We start from the raw sequence: 12,862 nt of genomic DNA, 5'->3' as shown, positions 1-12,862 counted from the left end.
GATAAGCAGGATTCCAAGTCCTCACACCAAGGGATAATATCATCCGTCAAAAGCCTGGTGCAGGAAGATTACTTCAAAGCTGCTAGAAACTGTCAGCATGTTCAACAGAGCATGTGAGGTCTTGAACGAGTAGATGTGAATTGGTTATTTACACTTTCGGATAATAGATGGACAAGGGGGGCACTCCATGAAGTTTGCAAGTAGCACATTTAAGACTTAGCGGAGAAAATTCTTTTCACTCAATGCACAATTAAGCTCTAGAATTTGTTGCCAGAGGATGTGGTTAATGCAGTTAGTGTAGCTGGGTTTAAAAAAGGTTTGGATAAGTTCTTGGAGAAGAAGTCCATTAACTGCTATTAATCAAAATGACTTAGGGAGTGACCTCTGCTATTACTGGCATCAGTAGCATGGGATCTTCTTGGTGTTTGGGTAATTGCCAGGCTCTTGTGGCCTGGTTTGGCCTCTGTTGGAAACAGGATGCTGGGCTTGATGGACCCTTGGTCTGACCCAGCATGGCAATTTCTTATGTTCTTATGGCCTACATCACTGTGTTGCTGGGGAGTCCCTTCAGTCATGGAACTTACTCTCTGTTGCCTACTAAAATGTTTTCCTGTATGCAGGAACTGGTTTTTACAATAGTTTCTCATTATTCTAGCCTCCTTGGGTAGGGAAAGTTTCTGTGGTTTTTATCTCCAGATGCATGACGCACAGATATTAGCACATCAAGCAGACAATTGCATTTTTACCTTTTACCATCAAGTCAGTTGATTTGTCCTCGTTATGTTTTTTTTTCTTTCTGGGGCATTGGAAAAAAACTGTCAGCAGCTCGATAAGAGCTCCCTATGTGAACACATCATAACTATCACAGACTCAGACAGATGTGTACTTTGGCTGGAGAATGACCATGACATCTGGGGTGCTCCCCATGTAAGAAGATGACTCCTAGAGGACATTGTTCATGGTTGATGCTCATGGAAAAAACTTTTTAAGAGTCTCAAATCCAGCCAATACACATGGAGAGACTCAGGAGCTGCACTGACTGCTGATGGTGCATTTAAATAGAAGGGGCATTGAGCACTAGGAAGGAGCGTAGAAATAGATAATCTAGATCCTTCCACCTGAAGAATGCACAGGGTTCCGCTTTTGTGGTGCCAACATCAGTCAGCTCCAATGCCATGCATTGTGCAAAAGGCCAAGGAAACATTGATATCTGTCTCTGTTGAAGCGCAATGCTGGGGACAAAGACATGCTGACTGCAGCTGTGAATCTCCCAAAGCGTTCATCCAAGGAGGAGGAGAACTCATCCTCAAAATATCCTTGGGAATCACAACAGCCTCCAGGGGTCCAGATACCAGCTACCAAACTACCTAAAGAGCCCCAGGAAAATGTGACCCTCTCCTACTTTTCAGTCCATCTTGGCATCAGTAGTTTTCAAGGCAGAAGGAGCCAAAAAGTATTTGATAAGATGGTTATTGGATCCATACCCTATTTGGGTCTTGAATGTTCCAAAGGACATTTATGCTTATTGATTAGCAGATATGATAAAACTTATCCCTTTCTGAAGGTATTGTTCATAACATGTTTAAAAAGTCGATAATAAGACCTGTCAAAAAAAAAAAAAAGATACAATTTTGAAAGATCATCTGTCAAGCTACAGACCTATCTCAAATTTGATTTCCCTTGGGAAATTGTTAGAGAAGGCATTTTTTATTCAGCTCAACAACTTGGTACAAAATTGTAACATCCTGAGCAAGGACCAATGTTATTTTAGGACAGTACTGAGACATTTATTGCTGTGAATAATTTTCTGTTAAAAACAATGAACTCTGTGGCAGCCGTCAGAAATTTTTCTTGCTATGTTGGCTGCCTTCAATATCATACATCCTATTCTCCTTGATAGACTTAGTTGGGCATTGGTAGTGATGTAATTCATTGATTCACCTCTTATTTGACCCCTCAGAACAGGTCAGGATAGGTGAACTATATTCACATTGGTTCATTTCTACAAGCGGAGTCCCACAAGGTTCCATGTTATCTTCATTACTTTTTAACATTACTTACAACCACTGTGTGCTTTACTTGCTTCTTTTAATATCTATTTTAAAGTCTACATGGATAATATTAACTAGAAAAAAACAACTGGATACCACCACCAATCTGGCAATTGACATAATATCACAATGTCTGTTAGTAGTGAGAAACTGAATGCATTCTAAGTCTGATATTTAATCTAAGCTTTATGAATTGCCCAGAGTCCGACCAGCTGATTTCCCACTTCTCTCAATGGAGAATCAATTGCTTGTGTTGATCACGTTCATAATTTAGGTTTTCAGTTTGATTCATGTTTTAATTCTAAATATCAGATAAGGACTGTTTTATCTACTGGCTGTTTCAAAGTTAGGTTGTTACATCATCTGAAGTACATACTGGATCAGGCTGATTTTTGCACGATTGTTCAAGCACTCATCTTGACTACTGGTTTACTGTAATTCTCTTTAGGTGGGTCTTCCTAAGACTTGCTTAAAAGTGCTAGAGTTGTTAGAAAATTCAGCAGCTAAATTAGTTCTGGGTGTATCCTGTTGAGGACATGTGTCCCCCTTTACTACAACACCTGTATTGGCTTCCCATTGCTCAGAGAATAAAATTGAAGATTCTTGTTTGTCTACAGAGCTATCAGGGAAAATACTCCAGGATACCTGACATTATTGTTTAAAGAGTATATCCGAACTCAATTGTTTTGCTCCACCAGAGGTAATTCTTTAGAAATCCCTAGTATCAAATATGCTTACCTTCAAGAGACTTTTCCGTTATAGACTCTGTCCTGTGGACGAAGTTTGACAGATTTTTAATATTTTGTTAAAAATTTAAGGCTTTCCTATTTCAGGAAGCTTTTTTTTATTGTTTCTATTGACCTGACTTAATAAACATTGGTCATTTTAACTTCATTGGATTTTACTTTTACTGGTATTCTTCTTGAATTATGTATTTGTTTAAACTATGTTATTGCTTTGAAAAGTTTTGTTTGTCAGCCTGATGTTGCTGCATGTTTATTGTTCTATGTTGTCAATTGTAATCCACTTAGCATGAACATAACATAAGAACATAAGACATGCCATACTGAGTCAGACCAAGGGTCAACAAGCACAGTATCCTGTTTCCAACCGTGGCCAATCCAAGTCACAAGTACCTGACAAGTTCCCAAACATTAGATAAATCACAAGCTCCTATTGCTTATTAATTACTGTAATAGCAGATTATGGATTTTTCATCTAGGAACTTATGTAAACTTTTTTTAAACCAAGTTACACTAACTGCTGTAACCACATCCTGGCAATGAATTCCACAGCTTAACTATGTGCTGAGTAAAAAAGAATTTGCTTTAATTTGTTTTACATGAAGTACTTACTAACTTCATGGCATGCCCCCTAGTCCTATTATTTGAGAGAGTAAATAAACTATTTACATTAAAACAATCATGGAAAGGCTTGAACAAGTTAGACTTCAATCATATCCCCCCTTAGTTGTCTCTTCTCCAAACTGAACAGCCCTAACCTCTTTAGCCTTTCCTCATAGGGCAGCCATTCCATGCCCCTTACTTTGGTCGCCCTTCTCTACACTTTCTCAGTGCAGCAATATCCTTTTTGAGATGTGGTGACCAGAACTGCACACAGTATTCAAGGTGCGGTCTCCCCATGGAGCAATACAGAAGCACTCTGACATCCTTTTTTGATTATCCACAAAATACCAATACTGATAATCCTTTGTCCAATAATATTTACTTATCAAAAAAACAAGAGAACATAAGTGTTCTGCTCACCTATTTATCTATCTATCCTTGTACACTGTATCATAATATAGGTGCTAGATTCCTATGCAGCCTTTATTTTATTTATTTATTTATTTATTTTAACGTGCCTGTTTAGCTCTTTGTCCTCTCGGTCCCAATTTTTTAATATTTTAATTGTTTTTTTTACTTACACATACTTATTCCTCTCTATGCACACTTTTACAGAATATCAGGAAGCAATTGATGTGTGATTGAACTCGTATATATTAAAAGTTCACTTCATACAGGTAAAATGCACTTATTTTCATTTCATTTTTCCATTGCTGCTTGAAAATGTTCTCTTGTTTTTTTTAATTACAATAGTGCCATTGTATTTTATATGTTACCATTATATATGTACTATAATTTCAGTTTTTTGTATGACCTGTTTGTTGAGTTATATTTGTGTATTTTAGCCCCTGAGGCAGCCCCAATGTGGGGGCGAAACTCAGCCTGAGTCGGGCTCCTTTTATTAAGAATACGTCTCCAATAAAAAGTCATAATCTGATATCTCTTGGCATCTAATCTACTTTGTTGCCCTCATGGCTTTCTTAGATAGCCTACCCTCCTGCTTTATTGGTCCATCACTTTGCACTTGTCCATGTTAAATTTCATCTGCAATTTGGAAGCCCAATCTTCCAATCTCGCAAGGTCCTCTTGCAAATCATCACAATCTGCTTGAGATGTAACTACTTTGCATAAATTGTGTGTCACCCGTAAATTTCATCACCTCACTCGTCGTACCCCTTTCCAGATCTTTTATAAATATATTAAAAAGCACCGGTCCAAGTACAGATCCCTGAGGCACAACACTGTTTACCTTTTTCTACTGTGAGTACAGACTGTTTAATCCTACTCTGTTTCCTGTCTTTTAACCAGTTTGCAATCCACAAAAGGGCATCGCCTCCTATCCCATGACTTTTTAGTTTTCTTAGAAGCCTTTCATGCGGGACTTTGTCGAACACCTTCTGAAAATCCAAATGCACCACATCTTTGTCAACATGCACCACATCTTTGTCCACATGTTTATTTCACCCCTTCAAAAAAAAAAAATGTAGATCTGTAAGGCAAGACTTCCCTTGGGTAAATCCATGCTGGCTGTGTTCCATCAAACCATGTCTATCTAAATGTTTTGTGATTTTATTCTTTAACAGTTTCCATGATTTTTCCTGGAACTGAAGACAGGCTCACCGGTCTATATAGTCTCCTGGATCACCCCTGGTTTCCTTCTTAAATATCGGTTACTTTGTACCTGAAGACTGGAAGATGGCCAACAGATGATTTTAATGATAGGTTACAAATTAATTGAAATAGATCTGAAATTTAATTTAGTTCTTTCAGAACCCTGGGGTGTATACCATCTGGTCCAGGTGATTTACTACTCTTCAAATTTGTTGATCAGGCTTAACCATATCTTACAGGTTCACCATGATTTGGTTCTCTTCATCTGAATCATCACCCATGAAAACTTTCTCCAGAACGGCAGACGATTATAGACAGAATATAAATATTTGAAATAAATGAAATAAAGATGGCAAGCACTGATGCACCGACATAGTGTCTTGGCAGAAGTCCAACCCTTGTTGCTCTTCGACCATCCAGCAGAGGGGCACCCCGATGCCAGCTCCCACCACACCAATTGCAATTCTAGCACATTGGGGGGAAGTAACTTCAGAAGTGCAGAAGTTCAGTGCAGACTAGACAAGTACTGCCAATGTAACCCCAGTATTTAAAAAGGGCTCCAGGGGTGAACTGGGAAACTGTAGACCAGTGAGCCTGATTTCCATGCCAGGAAAAATAGTGGAAATTATTCTAAAGATCAAAATCACAGAGCATATAGAAAGACATGGTTTAATGGAACACAGTCAGCATGGATTTACCCAAGGGAAATCTTGCCTCACAAATCTGCTTCATTTTTTTGAAGGGGTTAATAAACATTTGGATAAAGGTGAACCGGTAGATGTAGTGTATCTGGGCTTCTAAGAAAACTAAAAAGTCATGGGATAAGAGGCAATGTCCTTTTGTGGATTACAAACTGGTTAAAAGATAGGAAACAGAGAGTAGGATTAAATGGTCAATTTTCTCAGCGGAAAAGGGTAAAGAGTGGAGTGCCTCAGGGATCTGTAATTGGACTGGTGCTTTTCAATATATTTATAAATGATCTGGAAAGGAATGGAAGGAGAGGTAATCAAATTTGCAGATGATACAAAATTATTCAGAGTAGTTAAATCAGAAGCAGATTGTGATTAATTGCAGGACCACCTTGTGAGACTAGAAGATTGGGTGTCCAAATGCCAGATGAAATTTAACGTACACAAGTACAAGGTAATCTTTGCTATGGTTACACGATGTTAACTCCACATTAGGCGTTACCACCCAGGAAAGGTCTAGGCATCATAGTGGATAATACATTAAAAATTGTCAGTTCAGTATGCTGCGGCAGTCAAAAAAGCAAACAATTTTAAGAATTATTAGGAAGGGAATGGTTAATAGAACGGAAAATGTCATAATGCCTTTGTTTTGCTCCATGGTGAGACTGCACCTTGAATACTGTGTACAATTCTGGTCACTGCATCTAAAAAAAAAATTAATAAAAAACTTTTTAAAAAAATGGATATAAATGCACTGGAGAAGGTATAGAGGGCAACCAAAATGATAAAGGGAATGGAACAGCTCCCCTATGAGGAAAGGCTAAAGAGGTTAGGGCTGTTCAGCTTGGAGAAGAGACGGCTGAAGGGGGAGATATGATAGAGGTCTTTAAGATCATGAGAGGTCTAGAATGGGTAAATGCGAATCTGTTATTTACTCTTTCAGATAATTGGAATAGGGGGCACTCCATGAAGTTAGTAAGTAGCACATTTAAAACTAATCTGAGAAAATTCTTTTTCACTCAACGCACAATTAAGCTCCGGAATTTGATGCCAGAGTATGTGGTTAGAGTAGTTATGTAGCTGGATTTAAAAAAGGTTTGGATAAGTTCTTGGAGAAGTCCATTATCTGCTACTAATCAAGTTGACTTCGGAAATAGCCACTGCTATTATTGGCATCAATAGTATGGGATCTACCTAGTGTTTGGATACTTGCCAGGTACTTGTAGCCTGGATTGGCCATTGTTGGAAATAGGATGCTGGGCTTGATGGACCCTTGGCCTGACCCAGTATGGTAATTTCTTATGTTCTTAATATCTTGTCTTCTAGCTGGCTGTGGTGCCAGTCTATACCTCCTCAGGACTAGAGGATACTACATTATCTCAAACATTGGGGCTCCAGCCTTCCCAGCCTGGATATTTGAAAGGTAATCACAAACTCTGAACTTTTCTGAGGATGTCTCATTTTTCTGGCTTTCAGGAAGGATTCCAAGAGAAAACCTTATGGTTTAAAGTGCAGGATGTTTGTTTTCTAATGTGAGGGAAAAGCAAGATACCCTTTCTCCTGCTAGATTACCTTTTTCATCATTTGGAGTCTGGTCTGAACACTAATTCAGAGTTCATCTTAGTGCAGCTGGTGCTTAGTACCATGTGGAAGGTAACCCCTATCACTATAGAGCAGGGGTCGGGAACCTTTTTGGCTGAGAGAGCCATGAACACCACATATTTTAAAATGTAATTCCGTGAGAGCCATACTAACTAAAACCCCCCACCCTCCTGACTCCCCCAAGACCTACCAAATTAATTTACTACAACCCCCCACCCTCCTGACGCCCCCCAAGACCTCCAAAATTAATTTACTACAACCCCCCACCCTCCTGACCCCTCCAAGACCTGCCAAAAGTCCCTGGTGGTCCAGCGGGGGTCCGGGAGCGATCTTCTGGACTTGGGCTGTCGGCTGCCAGTAGTCAAAATGGTGCCGACGGCCCTTTGCCCTCACTATGTCACAGGGGCTACCGCCACCATTGGTCGACCCCAGTGACATAGTGAGGGCAAAGGGCCGTCGGTGCCATTTTGACTACTGGCAGCCGACAGCCCAAGTCCAGGAGATCGCTCCCGGACAGCTCCTGGACCCCCGCTGGACCACCAGGGACTTTTGGCAGGTCTTGGGGGGGTCAGGAGGGTGGGGGTTGTAGTAAATTAATTTTGGAGGTCTTGGGGGGCGTCAGGAGGGTGGGGGATTTTGTTAGATTTTTACTTTTTTATTAAGATTTGTCTGCGAGCCAGATGCAGCCATCAAAAGAGCCATATCTGGCTCCCGAGCCATAGGTTCCTGACCCCTGCTATAGAGCCTTTAATAGTTTATTTTGCATGAGGCTTGCTTCAGTTGAAGCCTCCCACTGTGTCATGGGATCTCAATATGATATTGACCCAGCTGCTGAAAGCTCCTTTTGAGTTTCAATACCTGACCTAGAAGCTCATATTTTTGGTGGCATTCACTTTGGCATGCAGTCAGTGAGCTCCAGGCCTTAGTGACTTATCTACCTTATACTAAATTGTTTTTATTTTTTTAGCAGGGAGATTCTGAAATGTTTCCTAAGTTCCTGCCCAAGATAGTGTCAGACTTCTATCTTAACCAGTCAATCGCCTTCCACACAGATGAAAGCAAGTGTTGCTTACCTGTAACAGGTGTTCTCACAGGACAGCGGGATGTTAGTCCTCACATATGGGTGACACCACAGTATGGAGCCCAATCACGGAAAACTTTTGTCAAAGTTTCTAGAACTTTGACTGGCACCTACTGGGCATGCCCAGGATGGCACTAACCCTGCAACCAGCAGGGGTCCCCCTTCAATCTTGTTTAAAAGCTAAAGTAAGTGCCAAAAAATAAAATAAGAAACGTAACAGACCCAACACCGTGGGGTGGCGGGAGGGTTTCGTGAGGACTACCATCCTGCTGTCCTGTGAGAACACCTGTTACAGGTAAGCAACACTTGCTTTCTAGCAGGTCAAGCAGGATGGTAGCCCTCACATATAGGTAAGTACCGAGCTGAGGATGTCTGAATATGCACCAAATGTACCCAAAGACGTACAACAGGCACAACAACTGGGGTGGAATTTGGTAGAGGGCATCCTGAACCCTAACGGGCAGGGTGTTGGTACATCAAGTTGCAAAAAGGTTGCGCAAGACAGATTGGCCGAAGACGGAATCTTGTCTTCCAGCCTTGTCTAGACAATAATGGGCTGTAAAGGTATGGAGAGAACTCCAGGTAGCAGCCCTACAAATATCAGGAAGCGGCACCGAGCAAAGGTGCGCTACAGAAGTTGCCATGGCCCTGACCAAGTGTACTTTAACACGGTCTTGAAGAAAATAAGATAATGCATAAACGTTGGCAAGTTAAATGTAAGACATTGATAAGACAGGCTAAGAGAGAATTTGAAAAGAAGTTGGCTGTAGAGGAAAAAACTCACAGTAAAAACGTTTTTAAATATAGCCGAAGCAGAAAACCTGTGAGGGAGTCAGTTGGACAGTTAGATGATCGAGGGGTTAAAGGGGCCCTTAGAGAAAATAAGGCCATCGCGGAAAGATTAAATGATGATTTCTTTGCTTCGGTGTTTACTGAAGAGCATGTTGGGGAGATACCCATACTGGAGAAGGTTTTCATGGGTAATGATTCAGATGGACTGAATCAAATCACGGTGAACCTAGAAGATGTGGCAGACCTGATTGACAAACTGAAGATTAGTAAATCACCTGGCCCGGATGGTATACACCCCAGAGTTCTGAAGGAACTAAAAAATGAAATTTCAGACTTATTAGTAAATATTTGTAACCTGTCATTAAAATCATCCATTGTACCTGAAGACTGGAGGATAGCAAATGTAACCCCCATATTTAAAAAGGGCTCCAGGGGCGAACCGGGAAACTACAGACCGGTTAGCCTAACTTCAGTGCCAGGAAAAATAGTGGAAAGTGTTCTAAACATCAAAACCACAGAACATATTGAAAGACATGGTTTAATGGAACAAAGTCAGCAGGGCTTTACCCAAGGCAAGACTTGCCTCACAAATCTGCTTCACTTTTTTTTGAAGGAGTTAATAATGTGGATAAAGGTGAACCGGTAGATGTAGTATACTTGGATTTTCAGAAGGCGTTTGACAAAGTTCCTCATGAGAGGCTTCTAGGAAAAGTAAAAAGTCATGGGATAGGTGGCGATGTCCTTTCGTGGATTGCAAACTGGCTAAAAGACAGGAAACAGAGAGTAGGATTAAATGGACAATTTTCTCAGTGGAAGGGAGTGGGCAGTGGAGTGCCTCAGGGATCTGTATTGGGACCCTTACTTTTCAATGTATTTATAAATGATCTGGAAAGAAATACGACGAGTGAGGCAATCAAATTTGCAGATGATACAAAATTGTTCAGAGTAGTTAAATCACAAGCAGATTGTGATAAATTGCAGGAAGACCTTGTGAGACTAGAAAATTGGGCATCCAAATGGCAGATGAAATTTAATGTGGATAAGTGAAAGGTGATGCATATAGGGAAAAATAACCCATGCTATAGTTACACAATGTTAGGTTCCATATTAGGCGCTACAACCCAAGAAAGAGATCTAGGCATCATAGTGGATAACACATTGAAATAAATCGGTTCAGTGTGCTGCGGCAGTCAAAAAAGCAAACAGAATGTTGGGAATTATTAGAAAGGGAATGGTGAATAAAACGGAAAATGTCATAATGCCTCTGTATCGCTCCATGGTGAGACCGCACCTTGAATACTGTGTACAATTCTGGTCGTCGCATCTCAAAAAAGATATAATTGCGATGGAGAAGGTACAGAGAAAGGCTACCAAAATGATAAGGGGAATGGAACAGCTCCCCTATGAGGAAAGACTAAAGAGGTTAGGACTTTTCAGCTTGGAGAAGAGACGGCTGAGGGGGGATATGATAGAGGTGTTTAAAATCATGAGAGGTCTAGAACGGGTAGATGTGAATCGGTTATTTACTCTTTCGGATAATAGAAAGACTAGGGGGCACTCCATGAAGTTAGCATGTGGCACATTTAAAACTAATCGGAGAAAGTTCTTTTTTACTCAACGCACAATTAAACTCTGGAATTTGTTGCCAGAGGATGTGGTTAGTGCAGTTAGTATAGCTGTGTTTAAAAAAGGATTGGATAAGTTCTTGGAGGAGAAGTCCATTACCTGCTATTAACTGAGTTGACTTAGAAAATAGCCACTATTATTACTAGCAACGGTAACATGGAATAGACAGTTTTTGGTTACTTGCCAGCTTCTTAATGCCTGGATTGGCCATTGTTGGAAACAGGATGCTGGGCTTGATGGACCCTTGGTCTGACCCAGTATGGCATGTTCTTATGTTCTTCTTATTTATTTATTTATTTTATTTAAACATTTTTATATACCGGCATTAGTTGTGGACATCATGCCGGTTTACAGCAAAACTGGTTAAACTTGGAAATTACATTTTAACAAGGGAATCAAAACTGGGAGGACGGTAACAAGAAGTAGAAGAGAAAAGAAATAACGGTAACATTAACATTAACATGGTTCCTCGGTGTGGAGAGGAGAGAGGATAACAAAAATATGGTTCCTCAATATGAGGAAGAGAGAATAGACGCAAAGTGGTCTATTTTTTTTTTGGAAACGGTGTAGACTTTTATTCTGGGTAGGCTTGCTTGAACAACCATGTTTTCAGTTTCTTTTTGAAGTTGTTCATGCACGGTTCGAGGCATAGGTCAGGCGGCAGTGTGTTCCAATGAGTTGGACCTGCTATTCTTATGTTCTTAATGCCTGCTTGCTGATAGCAAAAGGAAATGCACTCCGCTAACCAGGAGGAGAGAGTCTGCTTACCCACAGGTTGACCCAATCTGATGGAAGCAAAGGAAACAAACAATTGAGTACTTTGCCTGTGGGCCTAGGTAGAATGCTAGAGCCCGTTTGCAGTTGAGGGTACGAAGAGCCTGTTCTCCTGGATTGGAATGGGGCCTGGGAAAGAAGGTGCAAATAAAAATTTGCTTGATATTCCATCACCCCGACAGGCTCGATTAGAGATTACCAGAAAAAGAGCGTTTTCAGTCACCGGTCCAATTCTTTGGAATATACTACCATACTCACTAAGATCCCTACCTAACTTGACTCAATTCAAAAAATCCTTAAAAACTTACCTATTTCAAATCGCTTTTAAAACCATAACTACCAAATAATCAATTCCAGTTTTCAAACTCACTTAATCTATTTCCTACACTTATTTACATGGCATCTTATAATATTTTTATTTATGTTATATTTAGTAACTTTTTTTTATAATACATTTTTTTTATTTTATATAGTTATTTTATAATTTTTTTTGGTTTCTTTTGGTTTTAATGCAATTAATCTTAATTTTTTAGAAATGCTTTTTATGTAAACCGTTTTGATTAAACAGTTTGTAAAAGCGGTATACAAACATTTTTAAATAAATAAATAAATAAATAGTATAATGGATTGATTAATGTGAAACTCCGATACTACCTTAGGCAAGAACTTTGGGTGAGTGCGGAGTACTGCCTGGTCGTGTAAGGCAGGTAGGTAACTAGGACCTGTAACTCACGAACTCTGCGAGCTGATGTGATCGCTAAAAGAAAAATCACTTTCCATGTGAGATAGCGAAGATCACAGGATTGGAGAGGCTCAAATGGTGGTTTCATGAGCAGACCCAAAACCAGGTTGAGGTCCCAAGAAGGGGCCGGAGGGGGCAGTGGAGGTTTGAGGTGGAGCAAGCCCTTTAGAAAACATGTTACAAGGGGTTGTATCGAAATGGGAACATCCCTGACACCTTTATGGAAGGCAGCTACTGCACTGACATGCATTCTGATGGAAGAATTTTTCAGATCTGACTCTGACAAGTACCAGAGATAGTCTAAAGACTTTGAGGTAGAAAAAGTAAAAGGATCTAGGGACAGTGAGGAACACCATGATTTAAACCTTCACAGAAGGTTTTCTCATGGAAGGTTTCTGTGAAGCAATCAGGACATGGGAAACTGGCTCCGAAAGGTTGAGAGGCTGCAGGATTAACCTTTCAACATCTAGGCAGTCAGGGACAAGGCCTGAAGATTGGGGTGGTGAAGGCACCCGTTGCTCTGCGTGATCAGAAGTGGGTCCTTCCGC

General features: G+C 40.3%; 1 protein-coding gene across 10 annotated transcripts in view; it reads right to left on the bottom strand.

The window, feature by feature from the left end:
* Positions 1 to 12,862, bottom strand: part of SNX11 (sorting nexin 11) — a 313,669-nt gene that overhangs the window by 147,570 nt on the left and 153,237 nt on the right. For 5 of the 10 annotated variants that reach the window (XR_003852223.1, XM_029573703.1, XM_029573706.1 and 2 more), the window contains exon 7: positions 2,790 to 2,821. The exons of 4 other annotated variants lie outside the window; for them this stretch is intronic. Coding sequence is in view for 5 of the 6 variants with exons in the window: in XM_029573703.1 (XP_029429563.1) it covers positions 2,790 to 2,821 (32 nt within the window). In the remaining variant the exon portion in view is untranslated. Of the gene's footprint in view, positions 1 to 483; positions 1,604 to 2,789; positions 2,822 to 12,862 lie in introns of those variants that run through there. One more of the 10 variants, XM_029573705.1, reaches the window with a different exon arrangement.

This window comes from Rhinatrema bivittatum, chromosome 12, assembly GCF_901001135.1.
Source record: "Rhinatrema bivittatum chromosome 12, aRhiBiv1.1, whole genome shotgun sequence".
NCBI classification, from domain to species: domain Eukaryota; kingdom Metazoa; phylum Chordata; class Amphibia; order Gymnophiona; family Rhinatrematidae; genus Rhinatrema; species Rhinatrema bivittatum.
Note: the sequence above shows the minus strand (reverse complement) of the source record. Positions and strands in the feature narration are given on the sequence as shown.